At 36.8% G+C, this 24,808-nt stretch overlaps 1 protein-coding gene and 1 long non-coding RNA gene across 2 annotated transcripts; one reads left to right on the top strand and one right to left on the bottom strand.

The window, feature by feature from the left end:
- Positions 1-8,379: 8,379 nt before the first annotated feature.
- LOC145773994 (uncharacterized) lies at positions 8,380-9,436 on the bottom strand. Its single transcript, XR_014289988.1, has 3 exons — positions 9,396-9,436; positions 8,964-9,087; positions 8,380-8,703 (listed from the first exon to the last, which is right to left on the bottom strand). It is a non-coding gene; the product is annotated as an uncharacterized LOC145773994 (long non-coding RNA).
- Positions 9,437-16,882: 7,446 nt separating this feature from the next.
- On the top strand, positions 16,883-20,671 carry LOC145774659 (protein THEM6-like). The gene is made up of 3 exons (XM_082585954.1): positions 16,883-17,225; positions 17,888-18,102; positions 19,161-20,671. Exons 1-3 carry the CDS (start codon positions 16,991-16,993, stop codon positions 19,410-19,412), a joined length of 702 nt encoding a protein of 233 aa, XP_082442080.1. The 5' UTR covers positions 16,883-16,990; the 3' UTR covers positions 19,413-20,671.
- The last annotated feature ends 4,137 nt before the right edge of the window (positions 20,672-24,808 follow it).

The following is a 24,808-nucleotide window of genomic DNA, read 5'->3' on the forward strand; positions in this document are numbered from 1 at the left end:
ATTTATATGAGTAAAAAAAAAGATAGTTTCTACGTTGATCGACCAAGGTGGGTTATCAAAACTGTTGATAGTCTTGAGGGGAACACTCTTGATGCGTTAGTTAGCTCATCACGAAAAGCAATTAAACCATTTTTTGTGTTGCTTGGTGTGGAACCGGTACATGTTTCCCGTTCATTAACGTGCTGGTAGGTCTATATTGATTTTTGTAGTTAGTATCTTTTTCGTCCCGGACGCGTTAATGACGAAAAATATTAAATGATTGAATGATTGATTGATATTTTAACAAACAGTTGAGTGAATGCATGGTTGCCAATCTGTCTGAAAGATGTGAAGAACTGGAAAAACACTTATAATTTGGGACTGATGATCAAGCGTTCTTGAAGAATTTTGTATAATAGCCTATCTCTTTGCTTGGGCTCCAATTTGGGCTCCATTTTAGAACCCCCAAAAAAATTGGGCTCCTTTTGGGCTACTTTTTGCATAAACTTAGGCTCTTTTTTATATTAATTTTTGGCAACCCCATTGAAAACTGGTAGGGTAAGTAAGGACAAGAGTCTCAACACCACCGTCATTCTGGCAGAATAGTTTTTCCACTTTCCACCTAAAAAAGTTATCCGTGAATAAGTGCGTGGTATACGCTGCGACATGACATACTTTCGAAAAATCTTAAATAAAACTTTATTCCGCAACACGTACCACTTAAATTTTGCATGCATCAGATTCATTATTAAATTACCTTTACAGAGATGTGCATCAATAGGTGGGCATTTGGGAGGAACGTCCAGCAGAATAGTTAAAACATGGAGGATATTCTTAAGATAAACAAGAAAATAATACGATTTTGCATAAAAAACACATCTCCAAACATCTTCAAAAAAAACTATATTTCGCAACTCGTGCCACTTAAATTTTGCATGCATCGGATTCAGTATTAAATTACCTTTCCAGGGATGTGCATCAATAGGTGGGCATTTGGGAGGAACGTCCAGCAGAACGGTTCAAAGATGGAAAATATATTTATGATATTTAAGAAAATAATACGATTTTGCATAAAAAACACATCTCCAAACATCTTCAAATAAAACTATATTTCGCAACACGTGCCACTTAAATTTTGCATGCATCATATTCAGTATTAACCTACCTTTCTAGGGATGTGCATCAATAGGTGGGCATTTGGGAGGAACGTCCAGCAGAACGGATCAAAGATGGAGAATATATTTACGATATTCAAGAAAATAATACGATTTTGCATAAAAAACACATCTCCAAACATCTTTGAATAAAGCTATATTCCGCAACACGTGCCACTTAAAGTTTGCATGCATCGGATTCAGTATTAAATTACCTTTTCAGTGATGTGCATCAATAGGTGGGCATTTGGGAGGAACGTCCAGCAGAATGGTTCAAAGATGAAGGATATATTTACGATATTCAAGAAAATAATACGATTTTTGCATAACAAACACATCTCCAAACATCTTCGAATAAAACTATATTCCGCAACACGTGCCACTTAAATTTTGCATGCATCGGATTCAGTATTAATTTACCTTTCCAGGGATGTGCATCAATAGGTGGGAATTTGGGAGGAACGTCCAACAGAATGGTTCAAAGATGGAGGATATATTTACGATATTCAAGAAAATAATACGTCTTTTCGATTTAAAACAATGAAAACTATTAACACTACAAAAAGTGCTCAATGCTAAGCAAAAAAGCAAAGCAGAGCAAATTAAATCAAGTATTGTTATTACTGTCTGAAGCCTTTACAAATTGTTTCACTTAACGGATCATCGGAAGGTCTTATTCAAATAGAAAATGAGAAGTGAGAATCTTTTCGAGTTATATTTTACCTAAAAAGTGGCTTGGTACAGATTGTTCAACTTTTGTAGTTGCTTGTGAAATGACTTATTCATCGGACCTCTAAAAATTTTCGACTTGTCAAACTGGACCTTTGTTCGGGGTAATTAGTTGAGTAACACTGAGCTGTACCATTTGATTGAAGGCAGTGCGTTGACAAAACTGTTCGGCTCCCAGTTCAACTCCCGTCCTAGCACTCTAGTCCTATCCCCCTACCTCTAACCCTTAATCCTCACATCCCAACCCCATAATAAAGCGAACAAAATGTAATTAGAACGCTAAACCTACAATCGCGTTGATGAGATTTGAAGCAAGAATTTCAAGCGTGTCAATCTAACATGTTAACCAGTCCGCCATCACACGATTGACGTGAGCTTGCAGATTACAGGCGTGTTGAAGCGAGAACCGGTAGTCTATAGTCTAGAGCAGGGGTAGTCTAGAGCAGGGCTTCCCAAACTTTTTGCTCGACCCCTTTTAATCTCCAAGCATTTTTCGGTATTCCCTTACGATTAAAATGATGAACAGTGCGAAATATCCATTTGTTGAATTTATTAAAAAGCTTAGATCAAACGTAAAACAATTTACCGGCACTCAGTTCAGTTTGTTTTTATTTTTTATTTGTTTCTGACCCTCACAACGAAGCGTATGGGTAGGAAACTAAACAAAAAAGCAAACACATTTATTCGGTGTAATGGGTGTGACTGTCTTCTGCTACAAAGCAAGTCGTCCACACGTGGTTCAATGTTAGTTAAAGCTGGTCTCAAGGCGGTTTCAATGTTGCTTAGGTTGGAACGGTATAGGAGAAGTGAGAACATTTTAGATAAATCATTTTGAAATTTTGTTTCCAGATGTTCAATTTTTTGATGAGCTCATCAATTTTAGACTGCAATGCAAAATATTGATGTTTACTCCTTGGAGGGACAAATTAAATTCGTTTAGTTTTTCAAGCAAATTTGACATAATTTCAAAAGCTAGATGTTATTGAGAAAATGGTGGACCAAGACTGAACTTTATTATGTTGGAAAAATTACAATTTCGGTTTTCAACGTTAATTGGGTAGCAATTTTAAAGCTTTGACTTTTGAAAGCCACCTCACTTCACTATGCAGTAAAAAAGTTTTTAACTGCGATTCTATTTCACCTCATAAATTTTCAAAAAATACGTGCAGCCTATTGAGTGGGCGACTCTTTAGTACCGTAAGCAAAGCGTTTCTAAATGTTGCTGAGTGCTACAATTTTCTAAAAAATACCGACATTACTATGGATCTCACAAGCCACAGATTGGTCTTGAACATTATGAACAATACTGCGCTTTCACCATCGCTACTCTTCATATACTGAAATGAATGCCAAACTCCAGGATGTTGCATGCTTTTTTTAAATATATCCTCCATTTTTGAACCATTCTGCTGGATGTTCCTCCCAAATGCCCACCTATTGATGCACATCCATGGAAAGGTAATTTAACACTGAATCCGATGCATGCAAAATTTAAGTGGCACGTGTTGCAAAATATAGTTTTTTTCGAAAATGTTTGGAGATGTGTTTTTTATGCAAAATCGCATTATTTTCTTGAATATCTTAAGAATATCCTCCATGTTTTAACTATTCTGCTGGACGTTCCTCCCAAATGCCCACCTATTGATGCACATCTCTGGAAAAATAATTTAATACTGAATCCGATGCATGCAAAATTTAAGTGGCACGTGTTGCGGAATATAGTTTTATTCGAAGGTGTTTGGAGATGTGTTTTTTATGCAATAGTGGTATTATTTTCTTGAATATCGTAAATATATTCTCCATTTTGAACCGTTCTGCTGGACGTTCCTCCCAAATGCCCATCTATTGATGCACATCCCTTGAAAGGTAGTTTAATACTGAATTCGATGCATGCAAAATTTAAGTGGCACGTGTTGCGGAATAAAGTTTTATTTGAAGATGTTTGGAGATGTGTTTTTTATGCAAAATCGTATTATATTATTTTCTTGAATATCGTAAATATATCCTCCATTTTGAACCGTTCTGCTGGACGTTCCTCCCAAATGCCCACCTATTGATGCACATCCCTTGAAAGGTAATTTAATGCTGAGTCCGATGCATGCAAAATTTAAGTGGCACGTGTTGCGGAATATAGTTTTATTCGAAGATGTTTGGAGATGTGTTTTTTATGCAAAATCGTAATATTTTCTTTCGTATCGTAAATATATCCTCCATTTTGAACCGTTCTGCTGGACGTTCCTCTTAAATGCCCACCTATTGATGCACATCTCTGGAAAGGTAATTTAATACTGAATCCGATGCATGCAAAATTTAAGTGGCACGTGTTGCGGAATATAGTTTTATTTGAAGATGTTTGGAGATGTGTTTTTTATGCAAAATCGTATTATTTTCTTGAATAACGTAAATATATCCTCCATCTTTGAACCGTTCTGCTGGACGTTCCTCCCAAATGCCCACCTATTGATGCACATCCCTGGAAAGGTAGTTTAATACTGAATCCGATGCATGCAAAATTTAAGTGGCAGGTGTTGCGGAATATAGTTTTATTCGAAGATGTTTGGAGATGTGTTTTTTATGCAAAATCGTATTATTTTCTTGAATATCGTAAATATATCCTCCATGTTTTAACTATTCTGCTGGACGTTCCTCCCAAATGCCCACCTATTGATGCACATCCCTGGAAAGGTAGTTTAATACTGAATCTGATGCATGCAAAAGTTAAGTGGCACGTGTTGCGGAATATAGTTGTATTCGAAGATGTTTGGAGATGTGCTTTTTATGCAAAATCGTATTATTTTCTTGAATATCGTAAATATATCCTCCATCTTTGAACCATTCTGCTGGACGTTCCTCCCAAATGCCCACCTATTGATGCACATCCCTGGAAAGGTAGTTTAATACCAAATCTGATGCATGCTCTTTGAACCGTTCTGCTGGACGTTCCTCCCAAATGCCCACCTATTGATGCACATCCCTGGAAAGGTAGTTTAATACTGAATCCGATGCATGCAAAATTGAAGTGGCACGAGTTGCGAAATATAGTTTTATTCGAAGATGGTTGGAGATGTGTTTTTTATGCAAAAGTTGTCATATTTTCTTGAATATCGTAAATATATTCTCCATCTTTGAACCATTCTGCTGGACGTTCCTCCCAAATGCCCACCTATTGATGCACATCCCTGGAAAGGTAATTTAATACTGAATCCGATGCATGCAAAATTTAAGTGGCACGTGTTGCGAAATATAGTTTTATTTGAAGATGTTTGGAGATGTGTTTTTTTTTGCAAAATTGTATTATTTTCTTGAATATCTTAAATATATTCTTCATCTTTGAACCATTCTGCTGGACGTTCCTCCCAAATGCCCACCTATTGATGCACATCCCTGAAAAGGTAATTTAATACTGAATCCGATGCATGCAAAATTTAAGTGGCACGTGTTGCGGAATATAGTTTTATTTGAAAATGTTTGGAGATGTGTTTTTTTTTTGCAAAATCGTATTATTTTCTTGAATTTTTTAAGAATATCCTCCATCTTTGAACCGTTCTGCTGGACGTTCCTCCCAAATGCCCACCTATTGATGCACATCTCCAGAAAGGTAATTTAATACTAAATCCGATGCATGTAAAATTTAAGTGGCACGTGTTGCGGAATATAGTTTTATTTGAAGATGTTTGGAGATGTGTTTTTTATGCAAAATCGTATTATTTTCTTGAATATCGTAAAAATATTTTTCATCTATGAACCATTCTGCTGGACGTTCCTCCCAAATGCCCACCTATTGATGCACATCCCTGGAAAGGTAATTTAATACTGAATCCGATGCATGCAAAATTTAAGTGGCACGTGTTGCGGAACATAGTTTTATTCGAAGATGTTTGGAGATGTGTTTTTTATGCAAAATCGTATTATTTTCTTGTATGTCTTAAGAATATCCTCCATTTTGAACCGTTCTGCTGGACGTTCCTCCTAAATGCCCACCTATTGATGCACATCTCTGGAAAGTTAATTTAATACTGAATCCGATGCATGCAAGATTTAAGTGGTACGTGTTGCGGAATAAAGTTTTATTTAAGATTTTTCGAAGGTATGTCATGTCGCAGTGTATGCCTCGCACTTATTCACGGATAACTTTTTTAGGCGGAAAGCGGAAAAACTATTCTGCCAGAGTGAAGGTGGTGCAGGCTTGCCATATTGGCCCTTTTGGGGCCAAATTTGCGAAATTTGGGCCTTTTTAGAGGTAGTTGGCCCAATAAAAATTGTTTGGCCCCTTGGCCCTTTGTTTTCAATGTTTGGCTCTTTTTGGAAGCAGTTGGCACATACTATCAAACTAGCTATTTAAATAAGTGTTATTCGGAAATTGAGACTGAAAAGTGTTATGACGATTTTTTAGAAAGTGTTTAGCTGACAATGTTTATGCCAATTGCCAATGCCAAAGATTCGAGTGGAAACACTGTAGAAGATCAAGATTTGGAATTGTTCTTGTAGGCTATAGTCGGTAGCCACTTTAACAAGTCGAAATTCTGCCACTGAAATTGACTACAATGCAACCGCCAACCAATCAGAACGTGTTATAAGAGGCTACCGTCCAATTGTGACCCTTCTAGCACTCATCCAGAGAGTTAATGCTTGTTTTGAACTTTATTTGGTAATTACAGAAGAAAAAGAGCAATAGCAGTGGTGAGAATCGAACACGCGTCAATGAAATGACTACTTTCTAGCCCGAACCTTAACCCCTAAGCCAACCAGCTGACAAAAAATCCATCACTTAATTTGCTTTGTATGATCTTCTTTTCGCCGTTTTTACTTCACTTAAACCGTAGCTTATGATTGGTTGGCGGTTTCATTCTAATCAATTTCAGTGGCAGAATTTCGACTTGTTAAAGTGGCTACCGCTATAGTCTGAGCGTAAAACGTATTGACCTGGAATAAATTGCGACCTTAACAAATTAGGTATCGTTGGAAAGCTTAACTCCTCTAGATTAAGATTTTCACTCTCCTCCAATCAGAGACCCTTGGCAAAAAAAGTTATGGCCGTTTTTGAAGCAGCACCTTGCGCCGCTAGTGGCGAAACTGTATTTTTCCTTTTGCACAAGTTTTTAGGCTCATTTTTAACTTTTTTCCCTATGTGTATAAGAAAGAGACAACTCACATTTGATAAAATATTATTTACATTTAAGTGACGTCACTCTGACGTCATCAAATTGAAATTGCTTACCTATTACTCTCAGCCCATTGATAATTGCAGATCCAATACATTTGTTCTAAAAAATCGTTTTTAAAGACATATCGGAGCTTCATATAATGATTCAAGGGGGCATTTTGACCCCAGGTCCGGTTTAATGACGAAACTAAACGCTGCAAGTGGCGAGAGTATATTATGGGCATTATACAAAAAATGCGAAAGTTTTTAAAACTTTACTTCAATAATTATGCCGTGGAGTGTTTTATTATCTTTATCCTGCATTGCGGGATAGCGGACTTGAGCGCTTTGCATCGGTGTACGGCTGTACGCCTTCCGACGTACACTTGACCCACGCTGCAGCCGACTGCAAGGTCTGTTTCCGGTTGTCTACTCTACTCATGACTTAAATTTGGTACTACTCGAAATCGATCACTGGGTAGAGGCAATTATCGTAAAGTTTCTTGCCCAGAGAAACAACAGCAAGTGCGGGTGGCTGGAGTCGAACATGCAGGCTCTCGACTGCGAGCCCAACGCGCTAACCACTCGGCCACTGCCCAAGGCGTGTAACTATTGTTCTTGTCGACGGTGAAAATTCGATTCACACTGCTAGTGGATATGCCATGTCTGAGGAGTAGGCCTACAGCTAAACTATCCAGTGGAATCTTTCGGGTAGCCCAAATTTGGGCAATAGGCTACACAAATAATAATATTTATTTGCATCAGACAAAGCTGTCAATATACAAAACAAAGAAATAATACACAAACTGCAAATGCACAAATAACGAACAACAACAACGAAATAATTCACAAACTGCAAATGCACAAAATCTCACTAAATAGGCTATCTAATGTTACAAGTTTACAGACAATGTTACGGTAGTGTTGCAAGTTAGAAGAACTGAAAGTATTCAGAAAGATAAAAACAATCAGATGACATGGCAGCCATCAAAACTAGATATCAGCATACATAGAATTATTATAATGAAGACGATAATTTGATATACGATGGCAATCGGACCTCATCAGGGAGGCAACAATAGAGTTAGAAGATACTTCGCATCTTCCAACAAAAGAAAAAACATATTTCCGAAGTAATGCATCAAATGTTATAATGTTGCACAAGACTTGATGTTCACGTACGCTATAATGTTTAGGCAAATTGTGTATAATTCTAAATGCATTATTGAAGGCAACACGCAGGCGATTAATGTTACGTTGATGATAATTTTCCCACAGATGACATGCATACATTGGAGTACAAAATGAACGGAATAGAACATTTTTAATATCACTGGAGCACTTGTAAAATTTTGATTTTAATTTGTTGGCAGAACAGATCATTTATTGAAACATGATCAAAATGTCGCAATCCTCAGGGCAGTCTTCTTGTACACAACTGAGATTGCAACAAGTTTCCCCACGACACTCTCCACATGCTGTTACGCACTTTAAGCCATGTTTTCTGCAGCTGCAAGACATTGTACCACATTGATTTTTTGTTCCTTCTTTGCATTTGCATCGTACAACGTTCAATAGCCATTCTGGTGGCGGATCTAAATTGGCCTTTATTGGCATAACTGCACCTGCTGCGTCAGCTTTCCATCCCCATTGTGCGAGATCCAAGATTTCAGTGTCAAGATGCTTCCACTGACATACCTGAAGCAACAGTTTTATATCAACTTAGATAAATCAAGTCTTGCTGCCATAAAGCTGTTGCAACCATCTGCATGTACTAATTGTACTTGACGTACCGTAGTTGGCCAAGTGAATCGGCAGGTTTTGCACTAAAGCTTGATGGATCAACAAAATATAGTATTACTATCGGTGAATCTCATTCAGACTGGTAGGCTACTCAGCAACATTTTCATTTCTTCTTATTTAATTAACTGTGCACCAATACAGTCCCAGTAACTAACCTTTTCAATAACAAATCTCTTCCAGCATCAGCTATTTGCTCACGTGTAGAATCTAATCTCCCAAATACATCAGCAGATTGTTGAAATTCTTCCTTCTTCAGGTAATTGAAAATCTTTAGCTTTCCTAAGCAACAAGACAGATGACATAATTAATCATTGTCACCAAATAATGTGTGCATACACTCCATACATTGGCATTCCAAATAAAAGTATTACAATATTAGAATAATATTGAGTGGATTTGGTAATGACTGCCATCTGAATTCTTGCATATCTTTTAAAAGCTGATCAGAAAATGGTAAAAATGTACTTTCAGACATGCATGGTAAGCAGTTCAGGAATATATAAAACACTGTAACAAACACTATATATAAGACACTGAAAGCAAGATTAAAATGTACTGCTACCAAAGCTGATTAATTATATTGGTACCTTGTTGATATATTGCAGAAGTTGTATCACATCCACTCCAAGCATGAGCAAGCAGCAAGTAATTTTTGACACACCTCATGCACCTTACAACTACTTTCGCTCTCTTCTTTTTCTTTTAGATATTGATAAAGATGACTGTCACCAATGTTTTGTGCATAGCTAATTAATGTCTTCAGTCCACCTCGCTTCACTTCTTGTAGCTTCGATAAATCATGAGATTGGCATTTGATGCATAAACTTTCATTATAAAAAGCTTGATTCTTCTTCTTCTCTCGTATTGTCGCTATATGTCAGGGCATCCGTTGGTTAGCCACTGCCTGGTGTCGTCATCGATGGAAATTAGGCCTTCCATACCATGGGGTGGTCTATATAGCCGGCAATCCTTGATAATGTGGGCTGCCGTCTGCATTTCGCCACACTCACAAGCAGCACTCTCTGCCAAGCCCCAGCGCAACATGTCTGCACCATAGCGTCCAACACCAGTGAGCAAACGGTTACGCCTTGATGAGGCAAGTCTAGAGAGGCCATGTCCCAGCTGGTTTTCGGACGGGGATCTGAATACTTGGCGAAGTGGGTACGTGCTGCTTAACCATTGTTCACACCACGCCGCGTGGCACCACTGTTTGCTAGGGCTTCCACCAGAGGCTGCCAGAAGGTCTTGTGCAGCGCGTACAAAAGCTTGATTGTTGTTGATTCTGATTTTCCATTATTCAATGATTCTGATTTTGATTCTGATTTTCCATTATTCAATTATCTCCATAACATCTGAAAACTAGTCTATCAATTCTAACTGTTTAATAAACTAAGCTATACAACTTAGAAATCATTACCGGTATTTCATAAAAATCTTTAAAGCTGTAAAGAGAGAAAACTAACATCAGACCTGGGAAAAAAATGGCCACACAGAACATTTGCTCTTTCAAACTTAATCTATATCTGAATATGTTATTGCATGGATATCACTAGAAGCTACCAGGTCTCAATAAACACCCTTCCTTTGTCAGTTTGTGCACCAGTGCACTGGTAACAGTGGCCTACTACTACTACCATACTGCATTCATTGGTACAAATACTTCACACCTGCATGCCATGCCATTTAAAATCCAAGATGTTAAATGAAAGAGAACTCAACTATAAGAACAACGGAAAACTCAAAAATTTAACATAAGCTAGAGATGATAAGACATGCTGCATGTAAAGAACATTTAGACCTGTTTCCTTTAACTTTCATCATAGCCCAGCATACCGTACTGTACACAATTATAGGCCTAGTGCACCTGTGTATCGCCTCCTGCCCGGTACCATATCTAACGTTTTGACTTCTGTTGCAAACCAAATTAAATGAATAACCTGACACAACTTAAGGTACCGATGATGATGTTCTTGCAAATAGTTCCCAAAACAAATTAAACTACGGTAGGCTTGCCTGGTACGGTACTCAGTTCTGTGATATTTAGGCTAGTACTGCAGCCAGTGCAGAGTGGTAGATCAAGAATCTTTGCTGTCCCAAACCTACTCAGTACTGCCTAGTTACTTACAAACCTCATGGCTATTTTTTTTTCTTTTTGCGCAACGCTCAGAGTTCAAGATGGATACCACTACATGGTTAATAAGCTGGTCAGTGGTCACCGGAGCAACGTCTTCGACTGCCAGAATTTTACTCGGCTTGCTGTTTCTGCTGAAAACATAGCTAGATTAGCTGCGCCACTAGCGGCGCAAGGTGTTGCTTAAAAAACGGCCACAACTTTTTTTGCCAAGGGTTTCTAGTTGGAGGAGAGTGATAATCCTAAACTAGAGGAATTAAGCTTTCCAACGATACCAAATTTGTTAAGGTCGCAATTTATTCCGGGCGGCCCTATATTTTCGCGTTTTACGCTTAGACTACTAATGTTGTAACGTTATTGACGTTGTTAACGTTATTATGTTTTATTAGCAACGTTATTAACATTATTGCACAATTTGGCTCTTTTTTACCCAGTTTGGCCCTTTTTTCGACATTGTTTGGCTGTTTTTCTCAAAAGCTGTCTGACAACCCTGAGGTGGTGTCTCAAGCAGTGCTTCCACTTTTCTGGTAATTACCACAATTGTGGAATTTTCATCATGCTTGTGGTAAAAATGTGGTAATGAAAAATTTGTGGTAAAAATGTGGTAATATGGGAATTTTGTGTGGAAACGTTTCCAAAATGTGGAAATTATAAATTTTGAAAATTTGACATAAAAGATTATCAATAAATAAGAGCATTTAAACTGTTGTCCTCCAAAATCGAACAGATTTGCAAAAAACTACTTATAACAGCATGTGACTAGCATGTTCCGCTGTTTTCGGTTTGATTTTGGAATGCGTCCTGACTTTTGACTTTGAAGGTAGGGTGACCATGTGATCATATTCATAGTCAAGATGTCTTTCAGATTCTAGCTGCGGTGTCAAATACAGTACTTTGCAGTGGCGTAGCCAGGGGGGGGGGGGGTTAGAGGCTACAACCCCCCTTTGGCATGCGTGTGGTGTCACGATATTGAGAATGATGCTTTCAGTCTCTATGTCTCTAAAACAAAGTTTGTCTAATTTTAAACAAAACTGCTTTAAAAAAGCGAGTTTTGCGAATACTAAACATTCAAATATCTCAGCCAGGAATTAGCAACAAAAAAACATAGAGACTTAGCTTTATTACCGAAAAATGCCCAAGAAAACATGATCTTATTCTTTTGCTATGCCACCAGACAGCACCATTTTACAGGAATATTTATGCCCACATTTTTGTTGAAAATGCTCTCAGAATGCACCAAATTTAAAGTAATTTTTCAAAATTTTGTGGGGAGGCCCCCAGACCCCTCGCCGCTAGGTGTCGCCTTTGGCGAAGAGGCCATCGGGCTTCCCCCGCCGGCCGTCAAAACCCCCCCTTTCAAAATTCCTGGCTAAGCTACTGGTACCGGTTCTTTGCTTTCTTATTTCAGACGTTTTGTTAATAAACTGAGTATAGTTGTTTTAGGCCTTATTTTACACTATATAGTGTAAATATAACCAAATAATAGCGTTGCTGGATAAGGAATTCTGTCGTAATTTGAGAAAAGTTTAAAGCTGTTGAAAACAAAAACTTGCATTTTAAAAAAATTTTTAGTTCTGGGTAAACATCAAAACCCTAACCTTATTCCTAAGTCTTACCTTAACCCTTACGAACTTTAATCCTAACTCTGACAACACCTGATATTAACTAGGAAGTGGCTATTTTTCCATAATCAGGTGTTGCCAGAGTTAGAATTAAAGTTAGGAAGGGTTAAGGTAAGGGTTAGAGTTAAGAATAAGATTAGGGTTTTGATCTTCCCAGGACTAAAAAAAAATTCTAAAATACAAGTTTTTGTTTTTAACAGCTTTAAACTTCTCTCAAATTACGGCAAAATTCCTTATCTGGCAACACTATTGAGGCTATTATTACACTATATAGTGTAAATATAGCCACAGCCTATTAAGTATGGCAACAAGTGGGTAAAAATAGCCACTGTGTTAATGTAAAAGTAAGTCGAAATACGGTTAAGATCGGGTAAAAAATCACAGTAAAAAATGTGGTAATCTGAGGACAAATGTGGTAATACAAGTGGTAATCTAGCTTTGTAAAAGTGGAAGCACTGGTCTCAAGACAGGATCTTGATTTTTGTGAAAAAGAATTGATTTATCAAAACAGGGTTCAAAAATTTTTGCAGCTTATCAAATGTTGATTGGTGCATAAAATTCAGGGATATCTAGAACAAGGTGTTCTAATATCCCTGATAAAATTACCTAAGAGCTTGCCAGATTTTATTCTATATGATATGTTGCCTATAGGGCAGGCCCATGTAACATAGAGTAAGCTATGGTAGTTTCAGTGTAGCCTACCCGAGTTCTACAGTAAATGGCATTGTTATAGATGTTAAATCACATTGACATTAAGTCGTTAAGAATGAGTTGAGTAACTTTTTTTCAAAAGATTAAGGACTGACTATGTATTTAGGTCTCCAAGAAGCAAAGACAATCACAGAATCATTGGAAATTGGCAGGATCAGGACAGGATGTTTTTGATTTTCAAAACTATTAAATCAGGACTTAGGCCATTATAGCCTGGCCTACTAGCCTAGTTAGCCTACTTGTTGGATCAGGATCTTGGGAAAGTTAGATAGGCTACGACAGCGGTTCCCAACTTTATTGGGCTTACGGCAACCTTCAAAAGAGAAAATATTTTGTGGCACCCTGTGGCAGACCAACGATTTTTCACCTCGAATGTACCAGGTTATTCGAACAGACCTTTACCCGTTTCATACCAAAAACCTTCAAAAATGATATTCATAACAAGATGCATTTACTAACATTTAGAAGACCCCAAAATGACATGATTCAAACTTTCAAGTATTTTCAAAGTTTTTATGATGTTAATAAAAAGTACGGTAACTTTTTTCCTTACATGAAGGTGTCTACAACACTCGAGGTCACAAACTTAAATTAAAAAGCAGTACCTTCAAAACAACAAAGCATAGAATTTTTTTCTGAATCAGATTGTTAATGAATGGAATAAGTTACCCGAGAAAATTGTCACAGCACTTAGTTTGAACAGCTTCAAAGCAAGACTGGATCACCACTGGAGAAATAGAGAAGTTAAATATGACCCACTTGGGTAGTCATAATTGTTTTGCAAGTACTGGCCGCCTCTAACGTTGATAACGAAATGTATCTAATGTTGACTAATGTTGATATTCACTACATCTTGTAACTTGTACAGTATGGTACCGGTATATACATTATGTAGCCCATTATGTAATGTATTGTATATATATATGATGTATTGTATAACTGTCTCTACTGACAGTTATATTTTATCGTACATGGTGTCTCCAGCCCTAGGTGTTTTTGTTTGATTTTTAGTGTTCTATGCTGTGCCTTTATAAGATATGTATGTATATATGCTCTAGATCAGTGTTTCTCAACCTTTTTTGGCCCAACGCCCCCTTCATGAACTGGCAAAATGTTACCGCCCCCCCAACAAAAACGATTAACTACGAAATGCGAATATAAAACAATAAATACTACAAAAAGTGCTCAATGCCAAGCAAAAAGCCAAGCAGAGCGAATTATATCAAATATAGGCTAGTTACCAGTCTCTAAAACCCTTACAGCCTGATTTACCTTTAAAGGGGGATTATCAGAAGGTCCTTATTGAAATAGAATTATATTTCTATTAGAATAAGGACCTTTTGATGATCCCCCTTTTAGGGTGAAACAGGCTGTAAGGGTTTTAGAGACTGGTAACTGTACTTGATGAAAAGCAAATATATATTTGCGAGCATGAAAACAGTAGCCTATAGGCCTACTGGTAGTCAGTGTGAACCTTGGGCTTGGTGAGAAAGTGCCAGTCTCTTCGCAACCGGTGTAAAGCCAGTGAGAAAGATTCGAAAATCACCTTTTATGGATAATTGGATATGTCAAGTGGGTTTCGCTGTTTGTTATGTAGCAGAACAACACAGCTGAATCCCTTTTCCACCAGGTATGAGGTAGAAAAGGCTACCATGAAGATACGAGCTCTTTAACGAAATCGTTATGCTGGGCGGTAGTCTTCCGGTAGATGAGTTAAACTAGAATGCCCCCTAATAATCAAAACGCCCCCTTTAAGCCGAAGTAATCATACCGCCCCCCTGCAAAATCAAAACGCCACCCAGGGGGCGGTACCGCCCCCGTTGAGAACCACTGCTCTAGATAGTATTGACACGTTTTTCTTGGTGTTTTTTCTCTTGTTTCCTTTCTTGTTGGTAGTCTATTTCGTTTTTTATTTTACTTTTTTATTTAATATTACCATATGTAAGTTATCATGAAGATGAAAAAGCACCACTGTGCTTGCAACACCATTATTATATTATTATAACGCTTCTGCTTGACTTTCAGCAGTGATGCAATGTGGAGAAAAGTAGGCAAGTTTGCTTGTTGTGCGTGCCTTCGGGAAAGATTAATTGTCCGGAAAAATTAACTGCCGCCTCAGTGGTTACGCGCCCGGCTCAAGATCAAGTGGCACTGCAGGCCTTAAAACTCGTATTTTTTCCCGGCAGCCATCGTGGCCTACCGAAAGCTCCTTCTCGGCGGCCAAATCTGAGTGCTTGGAGGCCAAAATACAAATAACGATAGCACAAGTAAATAGAATTAAACTTGCAGCAATGCCAAAATGATCACTTAGTGTTGTTGAAGTCTGGGCGACGTATTGCTATAGAATTGTTGTACCACGCAATAATTGCTTTATCGGGATTGTAATCCGGTATTGCGGGACCTTCTAACGACACTAAATTGTTTCAACTGCTCGCTGCTCAGCAAATTGTTTCAACTGCATACTGCCTTTCATAAAACCTGACTAATGACCATTTATACCGTTATGATGTCACCATTGAGGGTGTGGAGTCACTAACCTACAGTGGAAACATTTCTCAACTCTGAAGATGTGTGTTTTCCCCTCGGATATCAACATTGATTCTACGTTTGCAGTCGTTAAATCAGGGTAAAAATGACGAATTTTGTTGTCTGGTTAGTTCTCCTTTTTAACGACGATTCAATGTCTGACAACATCAAATCGACATAAAAACGACAATATTGCCAGCCGATGTAAATTAGCACTTCGGATTAACACTTTGTTAAAATAAACGTCGGGAATTACAAACAAGACGTGCTGGTGATCGCAGCTGGATATAATCCATACAATAGCAAATGTTTCTGCACAATACAACAGTGGTGATTATGACGCGCTGACCTAATTTTGCGTCACTCTTTGATACTAGATATTTTCGACAGTTAATCCACGATCATTCTATTGCAAAATTAAATAATTATCTATTCTAGAAGAAACCGGCGGCCGAATTGGCCGACTGAGGAGGTAGCACCGGCAGTCATTCAAGCACTACTTAGCGGCCATGGCCGCCGGCTGCTTTAAGGCTTGCACTGATTTGGCTTTCGCGGTGTGCAACGCATTTTAGGACTGCTTTCCATTTAGCGGCACCTAGTGAATGGAATAATTCCCGGCAACAACACTTTAACAACTATCAAAAACTTCACTCTCCCAATCTCGGTAACTGGCCTTGCATCAAAAAGCCTCTACAGGTCCACAAGTATGCGAAACTGCCAGGAATATCTATCCAAGACTTTGTCAGTCCTAGGATAAAGATTCAAAACCAAACATTTTCAGAGATCAGCATAATAGTAACACCTCAATTTTACTTGAGAATTGAATGCCGGTTTGAAATGACACTGTGATAAAAAAAAATCAAAAGAACACCTATTTCGATACTGACACAGTACCCAATAATTTTCAGATGGAGCTGCTAGATTTGCAGTCAGATGTTCAGCTAACACAAGCATTTAAATGTGACCTTCTACTTGGACTTAGGTTACATTTAACTGGATAGACGGGAGCTTGTGCTTTGCAGCTATAGTTCAATTATTAAAATTGAAGCAAAACAAGTAAAAGCATAAAATGATTGCAGATTGGCGTAGATTTGTAGACTTGCTTCGTGGATGTTGACAATTAAAACTAGTAACTTAAATTTTTTGCAAATTTTTGAAGAGCCTAAATATAATATCTGCTTACTGAAATTAAATGATAATGAAGATGTATATTGTTGGTATGTCACTTTTAACTTTCTGTGCTGCGGCCCTGGATTCAGTAGTTCAGACTTCCCTTCTTACGAAATTCTTGATTTTTGTTGGCACGATTTTCTTCTTCAGCAGTCCATTTATTGTTTCCATAACCCGTTCGCTATGGGAAGTAATATATCTTATGGTTGTTGTCACGCCAGATCCATCAAACTTTCTGAAAGAAGATGTGTATTCAGGTAAATAGATTAACTATGGTACAGTAGAACTTGGTTAATCCGGATTCGGTTAATCCGGATGGAATCGCCGGTCAAATCGAATCTGGATTAACCGAGTTCTACTGTATTATAAGCTGTTCTTCAAGTTTGTAAGCATAAATCGATTGCATTTGTTTACTATTTTCAGCCTGTGGTAGCCCACTATTGAGGGAATGCCTTTCTCGTTTCTTGTCAATCCAGTCGATGGGATTGACAGCTTTTGCTGGCAGCTTATGATGTTTTGGCAGCTTTTGAGCTATATATCATGACTCTATGACCAGTGGTTGCCGAGATGGGCAATTTTACCCCCTTGCGCGCAGAAATTGGGGGGTTGTCGGCTGGAAAATGGGGGCAACCCCTAAAGTCAATTTTTATTGAAGTTTTAGGTCATTTGTCGGGATTTAAGAACCCCGTTTTTTTCAATTTATTTTTAAACAAAAATTTTTTTCACTCCACTCTATGGGTGTAATCGCAGTACCTTCACAGAGTTTTTGTGTTTACAAAAATATTGAAACTCCAAATCTAGCTGAGAATAAAAATTGCTTACCCACATTGTTATACGTATGAATATATGTTTACAAATTTTATTGGTAGGCTAGTCTTATCTCAGTGCATTGTATCAATCTTTATATTATATTATATAGGTATAGTCATGCCATCCGATTTGGATCTTCTTTGCCATATGAACAACTCCCGCTATAAACTGCAATTGGATTTTGCTAGATTGGCATTTTATCACAAGAGTGGAATGCTAAGATTATACAGGCAAAGTAAAAATCCAAGTCCTTTGCTTGTGGCTTCAACTGGTCGTTATAGAAAGTCTTTGACACTTTTCCAACGATATAAAATATTAACCAAGGTACCTACTGTAATTAATAATGGATGGGTTGTATCATTAGTTTGTGGTTGCTTCAGTCCAAAACTTGCATATAACTTTAATTGAAATTTCTATTTCTTGATTTATTTAGTCCACCCCATTAGATCAGTGGTTGCACGCTCGGCCCAAGATTACTCAACACTGGTTCGACTTTTGAGGTGTTGTGCGCTTGAGCAACACATTTCAGGACTGCTCTCCATGCAGTGGCACCTACCGTAGTGAATAGAATGATTCTCCGACAAAAACACTTCAACAATCGGAAAACTTCACTCTGTCTAAAACCTATCAAGGCTTTGTCGATCCGAGGATAAAGATTCAAAAACCAAACCAGCATCAAATATTATGTTAATGCACGGTTTTTACAAACTAACATAATATTTGATTCAATAAACACAATTTTTTTCAGAAAGTAACACATCTTTCTGTGTAGAACTTATTTTATAAGCAGATGGATTTTGCCTTACAATCCCATGCGCAATACATTCCGTACATAGGGGTATATCATAATGATTTTTCATATTTTTTTAAAACTGAGTCTTTTCTCAAAATTTGTTGTAGTTTAAGTATATATATATATAGTTCTTTCAATTGACTAGCGACTACCCTACAATAACAAAAGAGAAAATAAAATGTGGTATTTGTTTTATAATTGGCTTTTTGTGAGATTGGTTAATCAACCAGGTTAATGGTTATATGTAAAGTCTTTGAAGAGTAGCAAGTATTTTTGTTTGTTATATATATATATTCCTCTATTTTCCCTCTATTTAATAGTTATTAGAGGTCTATCCTTATGGGGTATATATTACATTTACTTTGTAACTCTATTTCATCTCAAGATCACTGACACAATGCTTTACAAGAAGTGTCAGCAAGTTTTTTTTTTTTTTTAGTGAACGATTTTGCTTATTTTATTTTTCTATGTAAAAATCTTGGTACCGGTAGCAATAATACTTTAAAGCATTACTATATCAGCATGCTTTTAGAAACTTGGCACAGCTACTAATTTTTTTGGAAACTTTTTTGATAATTTTTTTTTTTAGATTGTTTATTGGGATGACCAGAAATTTTACTTTGAACAAAGGTATATTGCCAAATATAAGGAACACAAACAGTTTGTCTACAACATTAATCTACTCGCCTTTAAAACGATTGGATGGACACCAGAGGAATTAATTTCTGAATTGCTTTCCTATCTCCCTGATCGACCAATTTTAACTGAAGAAATCCAGAACTTTATTAAGTACAATGAAGCATCTAGTTTAACTTTGAGAAATGAAATAAAGTCTGAATAATGACCGACTTATGTGAGTAGACAATGTTGTGTTTATACATAATAACAATATGTATATGAGATGTTGCAAAGCGGAATGCTTATTCATCTTTTAATTATAAATCGTACAGTAAAAAAACTAATAAAGGCAATAACTAATAACGATATATTGAAGTATATATCTAACTGCAGACAGTGCACACCGTTTCGATTCGACCTTCCGGTCTCGTCAGTGCAGTGTTTACACTGGAATGGCCATGAACGTATTACCTCCATGTGACATTTTCCTATTTGTGGTACGTAAGCACCAAAAATAGTACTACTGCCAACCTTGCCAAAGTGCTCAAACTGCAAGCAGTGAGCTTTGTATATATCTATATATAACTAATATTTTGAAGTTAACAGTTGGTATCAACAGTGATATATACAAACGCAAAAGTAAACAGCTATGTAATATCAGTGAGGGTAGGTAAAAAGACACAAACTATACAAAACTTATGTTATCAGATTAAAGCAATATTGGTAGTCATATGCATCAATTAGACAGTGACTGCTGGAGTGCTGGTATGGGCAATGCTAACAGTGTAATTGAATGCTAGTGTTGGTACAGTAATAATAACAGTGGGCTACACAATAACAATTATTAATATTATTATATATTAAATAGTTCGATACACTGTTAAATATTGCCAACAATAAACAGTATCATATACAATAATACATGGAAAATAACTAAAAATATTGGGAACAGAACTTGCTGTGGTAAGCTTAAACAAAACACAACATGAAAATTAGAAACATTGTGGGGTGTACGCAATATCTCAGTTTTGGAAAAATTAGAAAGGCACATCACATGGCTGTTAATTCGGTGAGGCAAAAAAACGCCATGTGATGTGCCTTTCTCCTCTCTCCTCTGTTTTGCCGTTTCATTCTTATGCATTTTGTTTTCAATTTATTGTGTAGATCAGTTATTTATTTTCAATGCTATGTCAAATCAGTTATTTTTCGTTACGGCACTTGAAAAGGGCCAACATGTGTAATTGTGTATGCTATGGCTGAAAACATGTCTAGTTTATAGTTTATGTTCACTTTAATGTATTATGTTAAATGTCGTGTGGTTGCTTGGTTTTATCTGTCTATGGTTGAAGAAAGCCACCTCTTTACCAAAATTGTTTAGATAAATTTTAATTATTCAATTCCAGTTTAAATTTCTAAAGGATTTACAGAAATCAAATAAATTTTTGGCAAAAGGTTTAGCAGCACTACTTTTTAAACATGCAGTTAGGCGGATGCACAGATTCACAAATTTGGGACAATAAAATAAATTTAAACAAAACAAAAAAGAGGTCCAACATACAAAAATTACAGTCCTGTCTTGATTCTTTTTCTTCTAAATTTTGGGTTCTAATAATAAGTTTTTTTTACTTGCGTAGCACATGAAGTCTGGGCTGCAATCGAAAATCCTTTGAGTCTTGTTTGAGGTGAAAAATGAAGGTTGGGCAAACTAACGTGGTTAAAAGATTTAAGTGTTTAAGTGGACAAAAATGCTGTCTTGCAAATGTTTTTTACCTTGCTTTCTTTATCTATTCGCCTGGTTGGAAAATCTAACATATCTATAATAAAGCAAAAAAGACTGCTGATTTCACCAATGTTATAGCTTGCCTAAATCCAGCCTTCTTTGAATTGCGTTGTCTTTTCAACTTTTTTACTGATTACCTTCATTTTGGTATCAAAATGACCACAAACAAATTTTCTACTGCATTTTCCTCAAAGTGGGATGTCTCCAGGCTCGGAATGGTCCGTTTCGGCGAGTCCGATTCGGCTAGTCCGATTTGGCGAGTTCCCTATTCGGCGAGAGCCTTTTTTGGCGAGTGCCCTATTTGGCGAGTTTTTGAAATTTTTTAAATAAAATTATCGGGCACCGTAGCCTAATTAAAATTGCCGTTTTTACATCGTTTTAACGTCGCTAAATCTTGCAATCGTGCAGAAAGGAATAAATATAAAATGTTTGAACTATTAAATTAAAATTTGTCATGTCAGTTCAGTTGTTTTTATTTCTGACCATCATATTAAAAACAATGCACGTCAACATAGCAAAGGTAGAAGTGATAATTTTATTTAAAAAATTTTAAAACTCGCCGAATAGGGCACTCGCCGAAAAAGGCTCTCGCCGAATCGGACTTGCCGAATCGGACTCGCCGAATAGTAGCAGGCTTACTTTGTTTGTTGACCCCTCCAGGCTTACTTTTTTTGTTGAGTTCAATTTTTACATTTAGAACTGGAGAATAAACAACTTACTGCTGATTCTAAAAATAAATAGAAAATTTTTTTTCTGCACTTGGGCATTGTCTTCCGGCTTAAGCCTGTGTCCTCTTGTAGTGATGTTTTTCTGGTCCAGTGAGAATGAATTCTTGACATTGACGTCATACAAGCCATGCATATATTTGAATGTTTCAATAAGGTCACCTCTGAGTTTTCTGTATTCAATGGTGGGCAGACCAAGTTTTCACAGCCTTTCTGGATCTAGGTTAACTCTCAAAACCATGTACAAGTTTTGTGGCTCTTCATTGAACTGCTTCTATTGTTGTAATTTGATATTTGGAACTTTGCCATCAGATAATAATAATAATAACAATATTTATATAGCGCTACATCCACAGTCAAACTATGCTCCTGGGCACTGTACATGACAATGGTGATAATTAATACGGTACTTTCAGTCATAATGTTCATTGAAATAGAACGTTTTCAAGCGAGCTTTGAATTCATTTAAATTTTCAGCTTTCTTTACACAAATAGGCAAACAGTTTCAGATGATGTTATTATATTCCTATATTGCTCTGACTAGTGTATGTATTGTGCAGTATGGGAAACACATTTACATTCAGAAAAGTGAAGGTTCTCTTTATGATACCAACGATACCAGGGTTGTTGGTATTTTACCCGACCCAAAAAAACCCGGGTGGGTTTTTTTAATAAAACCCACTTAAAAAAACCCAAAAAAACCCATAAAAAAACCCAGAGCATCATATTTGTCCAGTTTTTATTGGAAAATTAAAAAAATTTACAAAAACGCTACAAGGCACTTACAACAAACTTTAAATTAGGACTTAAGGATGTGATTGTGAAGTAATTTCCAAGAATAAACTGAAAACGCAGTGGATATTGCACAGTACACAAAAATCAAGTAATGTCACTTTGTGTATACTACACTAAAACTCATTTATGCAAGAAGGCCTTATAGTTAAATTGGTGAAAGTACTACTCTACTGTAGTCTGTAGGCTATATATGATGTGAAATGCAATTTAGGAGGCTATTTACCAATTACAGATTCTGGATTCTAACGCATGGCTGTTTCAGAGCATTTGCCTAATTGGCCACGCAATCGCTCAATTGCTCATCGATTACTATATATAATATATAAATGATAAAAAATATTTAAACATGATGGCATAAATGCTCCTTGCCTTCAAATCTAAACAAATGATGCAATAATGTGATTTCTACCACAGTAGCATCAACTTGGTATAGAAATCAGTGGATGATGCAACATCCAACTTGATCTTGAAACTAATGGATGATGCAACATTCAAGCAACAACAGCCCTAGTGCATTATTTTATTGAGTTATGCAAGCATGTACTGTGAGTGAAAGGCACTTCACTCGTAAAAAGTAGTTTTGAGGTGAAATAAGCATGAATCTACCTTTTTTTGCATCTTTTTTTAAAAAAACCCAATAAAACCCAAAAAAACCCGGGTTTTTTTAAAAAAAACCCGGGCGGGTTGGGCTTTTTTAAAAAAACCCGGGTTTTTCTCAACCCTGAACGATACGGTTTGTCTTAGATTCCATCTTGTCAATGTGAGGTGAGAAGGATAGGTTATTAGGCTGTTATCAATCATCACGCCAAGGTCCTTTTGCTCACCAACACTTTTTAAAACAACTTTTTATCCACTTTCTGTAACCATAGCGTACTGTAATTGCATGTGTTGATGCTCTTTTCCAACTCTGAAGGAAGCTGCATCATATCCATTGATTCAAGATGCAGATAAAGCTCTATTTTATCTGAATACTGTGGTATATATCCAACTTGCATAATATGCAAATAATTTAGCAGTTTGGCGTATACCATATATAGCTTTTGCAACTTGGGATACAAGCAATTAAAGGGGGGCCTTACTCTTTTTGGATCTGGGATTTCTTCTATTTTGAACTTTATTATATATGCATACTTGCATAGGTGTCGAAATAGGGTGGGCCGAGTGGGTGACGCCCACTCGACCGTGAAACAAGGGTGGGCAAAATATAGGACAAACAAATCAAAATGGGGCAAATCCGAAGGCGCCACTTTAAAGATAACAGGTCACGAGTCACGCACTTTTTAGGTCGCAAAGGAAAACATAAAAGAAGTTTGTTTAGTTTAGCAGCGCTCATAACATCGCAAGGCCCAAGAAAGCAAAAATCAAACCTATTATAAAGCTTATAATAATTGCTACAGCGATGCTAAACACAGTCTTTGTGATAAAGACTAACCATTGCAAATTTGCGAACATACACATTCAATGAAATCTGTTTGAAAACTCTCGCCCACCCAGAATTCCTCTCTTCTAAGAAAAAACCGACACTTATGTATATATGTACCGTAAAAGATCAATCGTTTCACATGGATACTTGCATTTCTTTTCATTAAAAATAAAACTGCATTCTTTAGCAATATACATCCAGGAAATGATGCAGATTTTCATTGTGCTCCAGTTTTGTTTTGCACACACCTTTACATTGTATAATATTATAATTGAACAAAAGTACTTTTACAAGAATAACGATCAATGATGTCATCTGTAATTCCACTTGGAATGATATTTTACTCGATCAGTTTTGAAAAATGCAAGTTGATGATAACACTGTTGAGATCAAGTATGCTGAAGAACGCTTATTGTGCAATTTTATTCACTTGGTCTTGATCTTGCCTACTGGGTAATCGTCTAAATCAGTAAATTTGTTAGTTGTGCACTGTGCAGCTATAAACCACACACTTTCTTTCCCGGTGAAGTTCTTTATTTTCACCAGACACAGCAAGAACTTGGGCTTTCCAAGGAGAGGTACCATACTCGGAATAATTATTCCATTACCTAATCGTGTTCGAACAATATTTCCGATAAATTTTTCATTGGAAATAGATTGTTTTCTTGATTTTTTATTAATAGGATTACAACTGCAGTCAAATGATTAAAAATTTGTTGCACGAGAGATTCTTAATTTTTACTAGAGCGCCAAACTGAAGTAATTGTTCTTTCTCATCAAAATCAATTTTTACTGGCGCTTAAAAAAGGCCTGGCACAAAATTGCGTTGGTCAGTAAGTGTTCCAAAATCACCTGATTGACATCCACATATTTGCACTGCTTAAGTACAATGTTTA

Source organism: Aplidium turbinatum, chromosome 7, assembly GCF_918807975.1.
Source record: "Aplidium turbinatum chromosome 7, kaAplTurb1.1, whole genome shotgun sequence".
NCBI lineage: Eukaryota > Metazoa > Chordata > Ascidiacea > Aplousobranchia > Polyclinidae > Aplidium > Aplidium turbinatum.